Source organism: Pangasianodon hypophthalmus, chromosome 6, assembly GCF_027358585.1.
Source record: "Pangasianodon hypophthalmus isolate fPanHyp1 chromosome 6, fPanHyp1.pri, whole genome shotgun sequence".
NCBI classification, from domain to species: Eukaryota; Metazoa; Chordata; class Actinopteri; order Siluriformes; family Pangasiidae; genus Pangasianodon; species Pangasianodon hypophthalmus.
Window position 1 is genome coordinate 14,991,532 of NC_069715.1, and position 17,639 is coordinate 15,009,170.

The 17,639-nt window shown below is 38.5% G+C and overlaps 1 protein-coding gene across 2 annotated transcripts in view; it reads left to right on the forward strand.

Annotated features, from left to right (window-relative positions):
• The window catches only part of necab2 (N-terminal EF-hand calcium binding protein 2), an 83,768-nt gene that overhangs the window by 25,294 nt on the left and 40,835 nt on the right, over positions 1-17,639 (forward strand). For both annotated transcript variants that reach the window (XM_026926983.3, XM_026926982.3), the window contains exons 3-5: positions 12,352-12,460; positions 15,914-15,939; positions 17,066-17,163. In XM_026926983.3, the coding sequence (XP_026782784.1) occupies positions 12,352-12,460; positions 15,914-15,939; positions 17,066-17,163 (233 nt within the window). The remainder of the gene's footprint in view (positions 1-12,351; positions 12,461-15,913; positions 15,940-17,065; positions 17,164-17,639) is intronic.

The following is a 17,639-nucleotide window of genomic DNA, read 5'->3' on the forward strand; positions in this document are numbered from 1 at the left end:
AGTGTTACTACCTGGAACTGAAAAGGATTAATTTGGAATTTATGTCATGAATCTACACAAAATAGCAGCCCATAATATTAAGGTCGGGGATAAATCAATATAGTTTGCAAAATTATTTACAAATAAAAAAATGATTGCACAAGTATCCACCCTGTCTCTGTGAAACCCTTAAATTAGTTATTATGGAAAGAGACATGGTTATAGCCTCACATTTTAGCTTGTTATAAAGAATTATCATACTGTATCATTAGCACATTTTGGCAGTACCTGAATTTACTGCCCTGAGTTTATTGCTCTAATTTGCCCCTTAGTTTAATAACAGAGACTAGGTACTTTTTTTTAAAAAAAAAATTCTAATCACAGTCCAGAAGAAGATTTTAATTTAGAATACAGATTATACAGTATATGTACAGTATATATTTTTTGTGGAAAACCAGATTAGAACCTTCATCATCAGATCAGTCCTGATCCATGGGCCTGATCCACACCCCTACTCTTGCCCTGGTAAGCAACCTTGTGACATCAAACCCTTAAAGATGTCAAAAACTAGACATAATCTAGACATTAAGTACATATAAGGTTTATGACAATGTATTCCTGTGTTTTGTTTTTTTTGTAAATCTCTAATGATGCAAAGTGAAAGTGTGCATTATACTTATTTCAGTTAACCTTACACTGATATGTACAGCACCATGTTATTAGTACACCTTCAGTGGGTTATTTCTGAGGTAGGTGGAGACCATTTGGTTGACAGAGATTGATAGGGCTTATATGAAAATTTGTGCTAATATATATCTTTAGTTCATTGTGCTCCTTTGTACTCGTGTAATGTCTATGCATGTGTGTATGTGTGGCCTTTCCTTTTTCTCCTTAATGAGAGTGGGTTAGGCTGGATTTATCCTGGTCTGATCCTGCGGATATTGTGCCGGTACTCTCTGGGGTCTCAGTCCGGGTGACATTTAGATGTCAATTAATTAGATGTCAATGTGCATGTCTATGTGTTTATCTGTGTATCTATGTGTGCACCTCCATAACCTGCCAGAGAAACACACTCTAAATGGAGTAGGAGCACTTATATTCTACTGTCTTTTCACAGCCATCTCGCAGTGAAGCATCTTGTCTAAAATGAAGTTATGATCATTTTATCAGCCAGAATCACAGCCTGCATCCTTAGCTGTACTGTAGCCACTACTCATTGTAAAGACCAATACTCATTGTATATGTTCAGCTATATATATCTACATGCAGTCCGAAGAATGCACAAGCAAAGTGAATGTAGTGCTGCAGCAGCAGCTTTCTGCCCATAAACCAACTGCAGTCAATAAGTCGACTCAGAGAAAAATGGGTTTGTCTGTGACAAGGAGCCATTCACTAATGGTATGAATAACATAAATCTCCATTCCTCAAGACTCAGTGAGAGCAAATTCCCTGTTAATGATTTTTGTTTTTTCTTAAATTCTCTAAATTCTTTTGAGAATATTGTATAAATCTTCTACTTAAACCCCTAAAAACAGTCTGCACTTTTCTATTATTCTATAATTGAGAGTAATTATTCAAAGATATAATGAGTTGTATTTTACTCAGAACTATGCTTCATTATTAACTGTGAGACATTCCTTCCCAACCACTTCCTTATTGCACGTTCCCCCTGGTTACAGCAGCTCCTCCTCGCCACCTTGTCCTGATGGCGTTGCCATGGCGTTCTCTACACCTGACTGTTGCTTAATGGGGGTTTGGCTACAAAACAAAAGGATTAAGCTAGTCTTTTCATTGCTAGCACACCACATAATGTGTTCAGGAATGAGTCTTCAAATATGTATATAGAAACATTTCACCTTCCTCTCACATCTCATATTTCACTTTAAATCCCACATATAACAAAGTGAAAGTTTAATTGCCTTTTCATCCATACTGGAAATTATGAAATGACATTATAAGCACAATGAGGGGGTGTAAAATGTTGAAGACTCATCTGTTATAACAAACAGAACTAATCTTAGTGTCTCAAAGGACACTGCCTGCTGATTTCCAGTTTGACAAACAAAATTGGATGTTCATTCAAATAGATGTTGATTATTCTACCCTAAAAACATGTAATTACATTTAATTGCAGACAAGCTGTACTGTTTATTGACCTCTCTAATTTTGTTCACCATCACTGCCATTAATCTTCACTACCAAGAATTAGTGGGCTGTATTAACTGACTATATATTCAAATCCCTGCAGTACAAGATTAAGGCAGGATATTGGTATTCTGTTTGGCATATATGGGATGAAATTAAATTAAGCAAGATATAGTACAACATACACTGGGGGCAGTTGTGGCCTAATGGTTAGAGTCTCGGCCTTGTAACCCGAAGGTGAACCTGAAGGTCGTGGGTTCGAGTCTCAGGTCCGGTAGGGATTGTAGGTGGGGGGAGGTGACTGAGGTGAGACCCTTGAGTAAGGCACCGAACCCCCAACTGCTCCCTGGGCACTGCAGCAAAAAAAGGCTGCCCACTGCTCTGGGTGTGTGCTCACGGTGTGTGTGTGCACACTTGGATGGGTTAAATGCAGAGCACAAATTCCGAGTATGGGTCACCATACTTGGCTACACGTCAATTCACTTGCAATTTGCTTTCATTTTGATGAATGAGAGATAATAATGCTTGTTTTGGTCTTCATATACATACAGTGGAAATAAATGAATAAATTAAAGTAGGCTTGTATATTCTGTAAAGTTTGAATTTACTGTACATGCCTGTAATTATGCACAATAATAATTTGATCTGTCTGTCCATACTTTTTTTAGCTGTTTCACCTGCATCTTCAATTTAAACTAGTATTTAAAAATCACAAGGTCCGTAAAGACAGTTTGCCAAGGTTGGTGTGGAAGAGCTCGAGTGGTCTGCACAGAGCCCTGACCTCAACCCCAGTTTTGGGATAGACTGGAATGCCGACTGCGCCCCAGGCCTTCTTGCCCGACATGACTGCCTGTCCTCACTAATGCTCTTGTGGAGAAATGGGCAAATCCCCACAGCCACACTCTACAATCAAAGCCGTCCCAGAACAGTAGAGGTTATTATTACAGCAAAGGGGGGAATAAATTCGGAATGGGACATTCAAAAAGCACATATGGGTGTGATGATCAGGTGTCCACAAACCGTTATATATAGTTATATAGTACCTTACCTGATTGTCATACACAAGCCTGAACATATGTATATTCTGGACAAATGTGTAATATTTAGTACTTCATAATAGACACACCCACAGAACCAAATCATATACAGTTTCGATTATTCATTTCCTGTTTCAGAGGTTATAAGGCCAATAACAAAAATGTGTAACTAAAGTAGTGTCCTGTACATGACTAAAAAAAAGGTAAAACAAGTGAATCTTAAATAGTATATATGCATGCATCTGTTTATTTTCAGTTATCGCAATTTTGCAGCTACATTTTTACCTATTACCTATTTTTACCTTTTATTTCCACTGCAGTTACTGTATAATTCATAATAGTTACTGAATAATATGCTTTACGATAAATAACTGTAAAACAAGCTGGTAGTTTAAGGGGTTAAATTCCAGTTCCTTTCCAATGACGTCACCAAAAACAGAATTTCAAAAACTCAAGTTTACTGCAGAACACTTTCTGACTCTAGCAATCTCACAACAATCAAATACATTTAATATATTTATCAGAATCTAACATGAGAAGCTGCCTAATTTTTCCCAGACATGTTTTTACTGTGAGGGTCTCTCATATATACAGACTCTCTCACACTGCTGCTGACTTGCTCACCCCTTCATAATTCTTGCGAGATGGTGAAAGCCCAGCCAGGACTGCTGAATTATTTGTGTGAACTCTAATTTAATCAGATTGCTTATAACGTGCATCAATTGACTCTGGTGCCACTGGTGCTGCGGATGCGGATGCTGATGCAGGCTTGCATTAAATCATAACCCCTCTCTTATGTGGCTCTTGCACTACTGGTATAGTGACACCAGCTGAAATGCATTAGCTTAGCGAACACTATGTCTATATACATATGCACTGACTATTGGGGTAGGGGCTATATTATGTTTATGCCTGTGTGTGCATCTATATGTTTTATACAGTTTGCTCTTAGTAGCTGTGTTGCATAATTGCAAGAAGAAACATAAAGTGAATCTACAGGAAGTATAGTAAAATTAGTCATTAGTTAAATTCTGAACTATGCTCTCTACATCAGCAAAGACATCTTAAATGGAATGCAGGGTAGTGACTATGTTTAACAACAACAAGGTGTCCCTGGGACCTTTAAAATTTTAATTTGTCTAATTAGGTTTTAAATTTGAGGTACCAAAAAAGTTTGAAATTAAATGTTATTATTACCTGTTGTCACTCTAGCATGTGTCCATGATAGTCCTGCGTGTTATATATAATATAGTGGAATTTTGTATCACAAATGTAATTCAGACACATAGTAATCTAAGTGTAATTTTGCCAATGAGGAGATGTAAGTGAACTAATATTGTTGACAATGCAGGAATCTCTTTGCCCCCTTTTTGAAACAAATTTTATCTATTAGAAACAATGAAATAAGGTATAAAGAAGAAAGTAGGGAAGAAAAAAGGAGGTAGAGAGTGAAAAAGTGATAGCAGAGAACATTTTGAAGAGGGTCAGCTTCTCAGTGCTTGGTTGCTATAGCAACCAGCCACCCTACCCCTTCCTCCTGTTCTCCCGAAAATATTATCAGTTGAAGATGAGAGAGAGGGAGAAAGGAAACACTCTGCTTGTTACTTCTGTTAGGAGGCTTTGATATGGAAGACTGCAGCTGAGATTGGAAAGTGTTAATTGTCTCCCTTTTGTAGAAAGCAGCAAGTCTGTGGCCCTGCAGTCCGCTGCCTAGACACACACACACACACACACACACACACACTAAAAACACACACGCCTTTCAGTAACCCAACCTACTGGCATCATTTTAGTGTTAAAATATTTAAACTCAACCACTGTAATAACAGAGCACAATAAAACTCACAACTGAAAGATCATTTATTAAAGGATAATGACACCGTAGTGTACTGTAATCTCTCTGTGCAGTGAAAGAGACCTCATTAATATGGCTCTGAAATCACCCTGTAGTCACCCTGGAATAAGAGGAAGTTCACAGAGCTGGGTTGGAGAACTTGGCCCCAGTTCCTGAGGATATTCAAATGTTTTAGCCATTTTGTCTGTCCATCAAACGACACTAGCATGAGTTTGCACCATCAAGGACTATCAGAGGTTCAGACACCAATCAGAACTGCACCCATACAGAATAAAGGTGGATCTCTGTCAGGATGCTACAGTGGAGAGATTGAAGAGATTGCTCTGCTTTCACAGTGAAGCACTACTTGGTGGTGAGCAAAACAGCAAAACAGGTTTCTAATCATCTACTGGCTTACCCCTGTGTCTTCTAGCCCTGTAGAGAGAATGAGCGGCATGAACACAGTTTCTCTTTTTTTTTTTAGCTTAATATACACAGTCTTGGGAACCCTATTTCTTTAGTACAAACTTTAGATTTTTATTTTATGACTTATTGAGTCAGTACAAAAACATTTTAGTCTTCCAAACATTAGGAATTAGGTGTTACAGAAAAATGTTTGTATGTCAGTAAAGAAAGCACCATATTATGGAAGCGGACACTTTTCAGACATAAAACGTAATGAAAGCTGCTGGAAAAATAAGAAGCAAGTGCGACAGTCAAAGTCTCCAGAAGAACTGTGGCTGGTTCTGCAAGATGCTCAGTTAAACTTACCAGCTAATTTCCTTATAAAACTGCACACATTGTACCTGAGACTACTATAATGGATATAAAGGATGATCACACCAAATATTAACTTTGTTTCATTTATTACTGTTTATTGCTCTTTATAGTATTTTTTTAAATGTAGACACATTTAATTTCATTATTTTTGAAGGCATCTTTGCTCTCCTGCATTCCTTTACATGTACCTAAGACTTTTGCACAGTACTGTATATTTAATGAAGAGTCTTAGACAGCAAAGCACTGTGGGCTTACAGCACTATGCTGACCAGTGAGAAGACAAAAACTTTTTTTTACCACTACTGATCAATAGCATTATGGTGTAAAATAGACAGGCTATCATCGGCACGGGTAGTGTTGCCGCCTTGCAGCTCCAGAGTCCCCAGGTCGATCCTAAGCTCAGGTTACTGTCTTTGTGGATATTCTCCCCATGTCTGCATGGGTTTCCTTTGGGGTCTCCATTTTCCTTCAAAGAACCCAGAGGAAGGATGGGCTGGTCGATTTGCTACTCTAAATTGCCCTTAAGTGTGAGTGAGTATACAAATGCGTGTGTGTGTGTGTGTGTGTGTGTGGATGAGTTTGGGGGGATGTGGTAATCTTCAACCAAGTGATGAATTGTATCTACCGAATCAATAGTAGTGGCATTACAATAAAAGGTTCAGTAGTGAAATCGGCTTTCTGACTGTAATATTACCAAACAACCTGTCCAACCTGTTAAAACAGGGTCTAAAAAAACAGTATATAATTTGTGTAATCACCATATCTCTCCTTTTTACATATTTGCCTCTGTGAGTGCATGTCTGCAGTGATAGTTAATAGTTAAAGCCAGTGGACATTTCCACTCATTTTCCATTGATGGACTTCTAGGATGTCCATAAGCTTCTGTTTCTACTGACTAGCTTTGTTTTCCACTTAATGACTGCAGACTCCTTTACCACCGCTGAGCAGAAAATCCTGTCTACTGACTGGGGAAAAGCAGATCCAGAGTAGTGCAAATTTCATTGATTTCTCTCATAGCAAGGTTCCTCTTAAGCCCTATTCCGATTGGATTAGCTTTACATGGGGAGGTGAGGTAATGTAATTATTACTGGTTTATCTCTAGTCCTGGCAGTAATTTTTACAGTCAGCTTTTATTTCCTGATATTTACATCTAAATAACTTAAAAAACTTAGAACATGGCACCTTTTGTTTGAACTTATGCATTTTACAAGTGATGAGAAATATTGGAACATGTGACTGACAGGCATTTCTTGTTGCCCAGGTGTGCCCTGTTAGATTTTTTTTTTTTTAATTAATAGCTCTGAATGTCTACTCTTGGTCTGAGCTCTGGGTTTTGCCTGTGAAGACTGCATGTTGTTAAAAATGATAACACCATATGCAGTCCAGAGAGCTGTATATGGGAGAAAGGAAAGTCATTTTGAAGCTGAGAAAAGAGGGAAAATCGATCATAGCCATTGCACAGGCATTGGGCATAGCCAATATAACAATTTGGAATGTCCTGGAAAAGAAAGAAACTACTGGTGTACTAACAACCAGACATCAAACAGGTTGGCCAATAAAAACAACAGCAGTTGATGACAGAAACATTGTGAGAGCTGTGGAAAAAAAAAAAAAAACAGTAGTCAGTGGCCTCACTAACAACCTCCTCAGGGCAGGGGTAAAGGTGTCACAATCCACCATTCTAGGAAGACTTTGAGAGCTGAAATAGAGGCCATACCACAAGATGCAAACCACTCATCAGCAGCAAGAATCAGAAGGTCAGATTGGAATTCACAAAGAAATACAGAGAAGAGTTCTGGAAACAAGATTAACCTCTACCGAAGTGATGGAAGGCTCAAGATCCAAAAAGTGTAAGCTCAATGGTCAAGCACAATGGAGGTAGTGTCATGGCTTGGGCTTGCCTGGCAGAAGTCTATAGAAACATTCTGTCTGCCAATTTACAGAGAAATACATCCAATCTAATTGAGAGAAACTTCATCATGCAGCAAGACAATAACCCAAAACACACTGCCAACACAACAAAGGACTTCATCGGGGTGAAAATGGAAGGTTTAAGACTGGCCAAGTCATTCCCCAGACCTTAAGTCAATTGAGCATGAATTTCACCTCCTGAAGAGGGGAGTGAAGGGAGAAACCCAAAACAAACAAGTCAAAGAAGCTGTGGTACAAGCCTAGAAAAGGAGCACAAAAGAAGAAGTAAGATGTCAGTGGGTCACAGGCTTGATGCAGTTATTGCAAGCAAGGGATATGCTTGTTTAACACATCTAGATTTAAATATTAGGAAATGAAAGCTAAAATTCTGATATATCATCTTTCGATATCCAACCAAAATGTCTTCAGTGTATAGCAGAAACAAAAGAATTGGCCTTGCCATTTCAATGCTTTCGAAGGAGACAGTATATCCCATCCAAATTGATGTGTTGGTAAAGATTTCAGTGTGTCCTGTGGGAAAAGAGGTTTTGTGCTTTTTCTTCAGTATGGAGACACTCCAGGAAGTGCTATTTCTATTTTCCACCAAAACCCAGTATTGCTCAAAAAATAAAACAGTAAAATACAGACTACATATACGGCATTTGGCAGATGCCCTTATCCAGGGCGATTTACAATTATCTCAATTATACAACTGAGCAGTTGAGGGTTGAGGGTCTCAACCTTCCACGTAGAAGTCCAATGTCTCAACCACTGAGCTACCACTTCCCTACCGCAGTTTTATGTAAGTTATTCAGTTCCTAGCACAGGTATATACATTTCATGTTTACACAGAGCACGCTTATATTGTGCAAATTAATTATAATTACTATATGTTCTCCAGCATATGAACTACAGACATTTTTCCAGAAATCTTGTCCCATCTGAATAGTATTTTACATTTCACTCAGTTTCTTGGCCCACTCAGTTCATACCTTTATAGCCAATGATTGTCATGCAGCAGTAACAGGTGCAACTGCAATTAACTGAAATTTATTGAACTTACAGGCAGACATATCCAAACGATTAGACAGAATCATAATCGAAAAACAGGCAAAGGATAGGCAATCAGTAAACAACATAAACTAGGCAAGACTATGGGCAAAAACCAGAAAACCAGAAGCAAGATCAAACCAGAGATGCGTAATAGCAAGATGCAAAAGGCTTGGTAATGACAGGTATGGGATGCTGAGAATATACAGTCAGGTCCATCACAATGGATTTGAAATGAAGCAATGTGATTGAAGTGTAGACTTTCAGCTTTAATTTAAGGGTTTTAACAAAAAAAAACTTTATATAGTCTCTCCATTTTCATAGGCTCAAAAGTAATTGGACAAACTAATATAACTATAAATATGAGGATTATTTTTAATACTTGGATGCAGCTCCTTTGCAGGCAATTGCCTGAAGTCTGGAACCCATGGACATTACCAAATGCTAAGTTTCCTCCCTTGAGATGCTTCGCCAGGCCTCTACTGCAGCCGCTTTCAGTTGCTGCTTGTTTATGGGTCTTTCTGCCTTCAGTTTTGTTTTTCCTAAGTGAAAACCATGCTCAGTTGGGTTGAGGTCAGGTGACTGGTGAGGCAATTTAAGAACATTCCATTTCTTTGCATTAAGAAGCTCTTGGGTTGCTTTCGCAGTATGTTTTGGGTCATTATACATTTGTACTCTGAAACGCCTTCCTATACACTTGAGAATTCATCCTGCTACTTTATCAATAAACACCAGTGACCCTGTTGCATTGGCAGCCATACATGCCCATGCCATAACACTGCCTTCACATGATGGACAGATGATGTGGTATACTTTGAATCATGAGCCCTTCCTTTCCTTCTCCATACACTTCTCTTCCCATCATTCTAGTACAAGTTAATCTTGGTTTCATCTGTCCAAAGAATCCTGCTCCAGAACTGGGCAGGCTTTTTTTTAGATATTTTCTAGCAAAGTCTAATCTGGACTTTGCTCTTTAGACTTTGATAATGATACGCCTACCTCCTCGAGAGTGTTCTTGACTTGGCTAGAAGTTGTGAAGGGGTTTTTCTTCATCAAGGAAAGAATTCTGCGATCATCCACTTCAGTTGACTTCTGTGGCCTTCCCGGCCTTTTGGTGTTGCTGAGTTCGCCAGTGCATTTCTTCTTTAAGAATGTACCAAATTGTTGATTTGGTCACTCCTAAAGTTTCTGCTATCTCTCTGATAGGTCTGTTTTGTTTTTTCAAAAGATGGCCTCCTTCACTTGCCTCAACACCTCTTTGGACTGCATACTAAGAGTTCCCATGAACAGCTACCAAATGCAAATCCAACACTTGGAATCAACTCCAGATCTTTTATCTTCTTAATTTGTCATGAAATAACAAGGAAACAGGCCACACCTGGCCATGAAACTGCTTATCAGTCAGTTGTCCAGTTACTTTTGAGCCTGTGGAAATGGAGGAACTCTGCAAAAAATGGCTGTAATTCCTAAATGGTTAATGCAATATTTTTAAACCCCTTGAATTAAAGCTGAAAGTCGACACTTCAATCACATCTTGGTTGCTTCATTTCAAATCCATTGTGGGGGTGTACAGAGGCAAACTTACAAAAATTGTGTCACTATCCAAATACTTATGGACCTGACTGTACTTTGTGATGTGTGTGAACTGAGAGTCCTTAAGTAGTGTGGCTGTGATTGTATAATGGAAGCCAGATGTGTGCAATCAGAATGAAGGTGAATGTGAGAGAGTTTGTAATGGCTGAGTGTTGTAGTCCTCAGCAGCCATGTTTGTATGCTGTGTTGTACTTGGAGTTGTAGTTGGATGCCGATTCCTGCATTGACGTGACGATGCAGCATTGCAAGCCTCTGTAACCCTAATTATGTATTATGTAGTTATTTAACATGTTAGTTGTCCAGAAAAGTCAGTAAATAAGTTGGTGTTGAGCAGACCTGCAAAAGTAGGCTGCTTCTTAATTACTGACTAGTTTACCACTAGTCGGTGTTGGTATGAAGAAAGGATGTCCAGTTTTGTACTCGCGTTACCCCTTGCTCTCATGCAGAAAGTTCTTCTTACTTTCTCATTCAGTTTCTGGCCCCACTTTGTCCCAACCTGAATAGCCAGTGTTGCATTAACACCATGTCTACCAACTAGCTACCTCCAGTCATTCCAAAACACAATTGATGCATGACCATGAATACATACATCTAAATTAAGAATAGGGGTAACTATGGATAGTGGGTTAGATACCACAAGGAATGTACTTTGGCTGCTGTGGGCAGCCCTTGTTCTCTTGTTGTTGTTGTTGTTGTTGTTTATATAAACAAACAAATGAAAACCTCAAGTGACAAGAAAAAACAAAATAGATTTCAGTAAGATTCAATATTTCCAAAAAGTAAACCAACCTTCAGAAACCATGTGGGAAAAATAAGTACACCCTTCCTACTTCCACAATCTTTAACAGAGTACTTAGCAGCTAGGTGTTACTAACAAGGTGTTAATAATGCACAAGATTAGTTAATCATCAAGAAGTGTGACTACCTCTATAAAAGCAGACTTTTTGGCAGTTTGGTGTTCTGGAGCACTAAGGTGTGTCTACATTATGCCAAGAAGAAAGGACATCAGCCATTACCTCAAGCATTTGTTGCTGCTCATCAGTCTGTGAAGGGTTATAAGGCCATCACCAAACAATTTGAAATTCACCATTCTACAGTGAGAAGGATTGTTCACAAACGGAGAGCCTTCAGACAGTTGTCATTCTTCCCAGGAATGGGCGTCCCAGCAAATTCAGTCCAAGGTCGTCGTTTAATGGTCAGAGATATAAAGAGAAACCCAAGAGCTATGCAGTCATTGAGACAACAATTAACTCCACTTTATACCAGAATATTTTTGAGACAAAAGTGAGGCCATCTGTCCAGCACCTTAAGATGGGCTGAAATTGGGTCATGCAACAGGACAATTATCCCACCAGCATATCGACATCTAAATGGCTAAAGAAAAAAAAAATCAAGGTGTTAGAATGGCCAAGTCAAAGTCCAGACCTCAACTCCATTGAGATGCTGTGGCAGGATATTAAGAGAGCTGTACATAAATGAATGCCCTCAAACATGAATTACCTGAAGCAATGTTGTAAAGAAGAGTGGGCCAAAATTTCTCCAAAATGATGTGAGAGACTTACTCCTACAGAAAATGTTTACTTCAGGTTATCGTTGCCAATGGTAGTTCTATATGTAACTGAATTATAGGGTGTACCTATTTTTTTCCACCTGGTTTCTGAATCTTGGTTTACTTTATGGGAAAAAATGACTACATACTGAAATCTGTTGTGTTATTTTGTTGTCACTTGAGGTTATCTGTTTATTTACAGAAGTTGGTAAGGACCACACAACTGTTATTTAGGCCCTTATAAATAAAAGCATAGAATTGAAGGAGGGTGTACTTTCTTTTCCCCTTGACTGCATGTGCATTAATCAGGACACTATGGTATCTGTTGTCTCCTGTGGGCCTGCACTTAATTTAACATCTGTCTTAATCCAAATACAAACATCTGGCTGTCCCAGTGTGTAGCCTTAATGAATGCAAATATAGGGCATGTGGCTGAAATCCTTTTCTCTCTCTTTCTCTCTGTCTTCTTGCAGATGACGGAAAGCTTTCCCTGGATGAGTTCCAGGCCTTCTTCTCCGATGGGACCCTGAATGAAGAAGAACTGGAGAATCTTTTCCACACCATTGATTCTGATAACACCAGGTGAATGTCCAAATTAATGTGACTGAAGAGGATAAAGCAGTGTGCTAATGGAGCACATTGACAAAAAGACGGGAAAAAAAAGGATTCTAGCTAACAGACAGAAAGAAAAATCGTGAGAAAGGCAGAGCCTGCAGTTCGAGTAGAGAGAAGAAGCTTGTGGCAGCCCACATCATCTTTAACTATTTTAATATCTGCATTTATGATGCTGAACAGACCAGATGTTCTCTCTTTGCCTTGCTGCCTTTATTCTCTGTTTCTCTCTTTCTCTCTTTTCCCAAATCACTAGCTACTTTTGCATTGTCCTTCCACTGTGTGTTTACAGTAAATATGTGCCATATTTCTCAACCTTAGCAGTCACATTTGTGTGTGTGTGTGTGTTTCAGTGTCTCTCCGGTGGCAGGGAGGCTCCACTGTGTGCATTGTCTTTAATCACATTTCAGAATGAATTATGTAAAAGTGGAGTGTGTGCTGGTGCCCCGTGCTACTTGTTCTCCAATTCCACAGCATATTTCTTAAGAAATAATGAACCACTAGAGCCCAAAGTCAAAGAGGGCAGGAGAAAGACACAGAAAACACAATAAAAAGATAAGAGTAGAAGAGGTGTAGAGGGGGCAGTGTATGGTGTGGGGGAGGGTTAAAGAGAACAATGTTGACAAGCAAGGAATAATAGGGAGAAAAGGAGGATAGGAGAGAAAAGAGGAGAGAAAAATGTTGAAGATGATCAAATGGAGAAAGGAATTGCAATCTTCCAGAATGCAATTTGATTATTGTCTTTTTTCTGTTTGGCTGTATTGCTTTGAATTTTAATTAATTGAAATCTGTCTCTACTGTTTTTGTTTTATCATTTATTCATTCATACAGTCATCTTTGTCCGATTAATCCTGGTGGATCCAGAGCCTGGAAACACTGGGCAAAAAGGCAGTGGTACACCCTGTATGGGACACCAGGCCATCACCAGCCATCATACACACACACTCACACATACCAGGGGTAATTTAAAGTAGTCAGTGCACTTACTGCCATGTGTTTGGAAACCCATGCAGACATGGGGAGAACATATGAAGCTCCACACATACAGTAACCTGAGCAGAAGCTCAAACTCCAGACTCTGGAGCTGTGAGAATAGTTCTAGAATTGCCGTCTTCTTTCTTTTCTCTTGTAGCTCACTCTCTGTTTTTTTTTTCATCCACCTAGCAAAACTCTCAGTATGTCTGGTGTGTATGTAGAAAATGAAAAGTATCAAATTTGACTGCTTGTCAAACAGAAGCTTGTAATACGTAAATGTATAGTGGTCTAAGAAAACTCTCAGGATGAGTGCCAGGCCACACTTATTACCGTCACCTGGCCAAAGACTGTGATTAAACCTATTTTTTAGACTCAGATTTGTTTTTTAACTGAACAACAACAACAACCATAGTTATGACTTGTTGTCATAAAGTCTGTTTTCGGCCATAAATGAAAAAAGAGAAAAACGCTATCTATGGTGCTAATTTAGGATTATCATATATAATATCTTCTCATATTTTTCATTTCAATCCTAGTAATCTCAGTCTGATTGTTATTGACCTTGAGATCAAACAATGAAGCAAACAATATTGTGAAACATATAAATCACTGTATCTGCTTCAGCGAGAGATTAAGTAAATTGTTTCATTGTGGTTTATAGCCTGAGGTGTTAGCATAACAAGCCTGGCAATAAAACCATGAAATACACAGCAGGAAGAAGGTTTACTCAGAAGAAAACCAGGCAAAGTTTCTATATTTATGGTTATTAAACTGTTGAATGTAGCTAGGTGAGTTACAAGACAGATTGCAGGCCGGGTTAATTGCTGCTTATGAAAATATATATAATTTTTTGTGAATAAACTTGATATTCACTCTGAGTATGGAGTATTTTTACAAACTAAGTTCCTAGAGTAAATGTGCGTGTACAGTGCTAAAAGTGAAAGCAAATTTTTTTTTGTAAGTTCCCTTATGGAAATTCACTATGTTTTACTATAGTGTTCTTATAGTCCTTTATGGTAACCATGGTTACCAAAGTCTGAACCATTCATTATACTACAATTAGTGGTAGCTATGGTTACTGTATGTTAATACATGGTTGCTATGGTGCCTTATAGTAACTATGGTTATTGCATATATAACCATGATACTGTTACTATATTTTTACTATGGTATCTTTTGATTTCACTATAGTACACATATTAACTGTCTTATGGCTGGATGACATGATTTGATATTTGGCTTATATTTGATATTAAAGGATGAACCATAGTTTAGTTCCTGACTTTCCATGCTCAAGGCTTCGCCATTAAAAAAGGCTGTCAGAGAGAAGTGAACTTCAAGAGCCTTAGAAAAGAGAGTGCCACAAGATTCGTTAGCAGGGGTTAATGTCAGTCTCCATCTGTCTCCCACAAATGTCATGCCTATTTTTTATGCTCCTTTTTAGGTGGAGGTGGATGAGGTGCCTCTTTGCTCTTCTTTGTTGATGGTGCTTCTATTTTAAGTTGAGGGCAAAAGAATAAAAAAAAATCCCTAGATCAAAAGTGGGGGTGGAAAAATGGAAGCTGGCACTGATAAAAGAGGCAGATGGATAGGAGACAAGACAAGTGAATTCCTGTCCTCTAAAGTCTTTATTGGCTGTGGTCTTTTCATTATCGTCCCTCTTCTTCACTATCTCTCTCTTCTTTTTTCCCTTCTAGGTCTTCAGAGGTACTGTTTACCACATTAAACTTGTTATGCGATGAACACATATTTGAACTAGAACACAAGCTATTAGCTGACATTGCGGAATTACACCTGCCAATCATTCCCAAGATTCTTCTTTTTATAGAGGCGATCAGGCTGCCTATTATATAGGAAGCATTTAGTGCTCTTACTTTGAATTCAGCATCAGTCAGGACCAGTGAAGGCTGCTAGATGACAGTCTGTGTTTCAGATGAATTGGCCTGTGTGAGTGTGACAGCTTCTTTCTCTCTCTCTCTCTCTCTCTCTCTCTCACACACACACACACACACACACACACACTAAAGTGCATTATCACCTCTGCCACCAGTGTTTTTCCCTTTTTGTGTTGTTCTTAGGTAATTGATTTGCTCTGATTTACATAGTAAGCCATTTTTCTTCAGAAGCTGATTTATTGAGGAGGTCTTTTTGGTCTACTCATCACTCAGCTCACATAGTAGTTGGGTTGCTTTACAGATGATCCTTTGGATGTTAATTAATAGCAGTCACTTGAGTCGCATATGGTCCATGGCATATTTCAGTGATCATAATCGGTGCATTAAAGGTCAGTGAAGGTGAATGTGTGTAACTACCTAGGGGATCTAATTTGATCTTTATCCCTGTGATTTATCTGCATGTATGGATTCTTCCTTGTCTCTTATCCCACTCTCCTCTTGCCTCTCCTTCTCTGTCCCTATATATGCCACCATCTTTTCTGTGATGTGTTAGTAATGTTGACACTAAGGAACTTTGTGGTGAGTATCAAAAGAACTGTCTGTATGTGCGTGTTGGTTTAGTGGGAGAGAGGATGCATGTGGATGCACACTATTTTGCATGATAATGTGGTGAATTTCATCGTACTTGCTTCCTTTTCTCAATAGCAACTTGTCCCTCCCTACAGTGTCTGCTAAAATGTCCAGTAAATGCAGTAAATGTGTGGGTAATAAATGTGTAAATGGATATTAAGGAATGAATGGATAGACAAATATAAGAATCGGTAACACAGTATTTGGGTAATCTGCTTTAGAAACACTACAAATCATATAGACTGTTCTGAAGCTGCCTATCGACTGATTCTCAACAATACATCACTTTATGTTTAACTGCCTTTCAAGAAGTTCATATAATGTATCAGTAGAATCAACAAGAACTGAATTTGTACTTGTCACTATAGTGAAGTTGATATAGTCTACAGATTATCCACTAAACATTAAGAGCTGTAAACTGGACTATCCAAATCTAGTCTATGTATAGATTATCTGCTAAACATCAACAACCATAAACATTGACAACGTGTTTGGAACTAGTTGATAGGCTGGGTGATGATAGTCACCCGACAGGCAGTTGACAGTCTACAGGTGGTTTGTTGTGGAGGTGTGCATGGGAGTTTTTTTTTTTAATCCCGCTCCCTTCGGCTACTGAAGAATTCTGACCAGTCTCGTCTGCTCCTGCAGTTATTATTTTTGTTTGCTCCTACCCACAGTATTTTCTAACTAACTCAGGTGTTTCTATTTCTCATAATATAAACGAATTTGTCATTTAAACCACCATGACCCTGAGCAGGATAAAAGTTACTGAAGATGCCATTCAGTGCTGTGCAAGCACCCAATACACTCTCATGTTAATAAACATGGTTGCGTGAGCTTTATATTGAATTACTGCTCCCACACATATGAAAGTAAAAACCCTTTTCTCATATTCATATAAAATCTTACACAAGAGTGTAAGTTAATAAATTAGGTTAGACCCTGAATTTATGGTTTTCATTGTCTCATTGTTTTATATGTATTTATGTTTAATATATTACCATTTTGAAATGGTAAAATGGTCTCTTAAATGGTCTCTTCCCTTTTTTTTCCCTGTGCTTGCCTTATTACCCAGACTACTTTGCCAAACACATGGGGGATTATGAAGGTGTGCTTGCATCCCTGGAGACACTCAACCTTTCCATCCTTAAAGCCATGGATTTCACCAAGAAGGTTAGTGGAGCAAGTGTTAATTATCGTATGAGTTTTTTTTTTTTTTTATGTGTGTGTGCATTCATTTACTGTGGCTTAGTGTTACCTGTGCCTATTGTTATCTGAAGGAAGTCGATATTCTTCCAGGTCTTCTTTGGTTCCTGCTTTTCTTCTTTTGTTTGATAATGAAGGTAACCATGTTTAGCTGATTACCCAGTGGATTATTTTGGTGTTTTATAATCTCATAATTTACAAGTCCAAATAGAACTCTGACATTGACAGTCTCAGCGGTACAGAGATATTATTCTAGGGTGTGTGTGCATTTGTGTAACCACACATGTGGTAGCATGTTGCTAAATATAACACATCATTTCAAAGCTTTACTTGAATATTCTGTTTGGTATTTGCTCCTCATTAGTGCAAGCTGGCACTCATTTAGATAGCTCAGTGCTCTGCTACGCTTTAGCTACAGCAAAACACAAATCTGACGCTGCTTC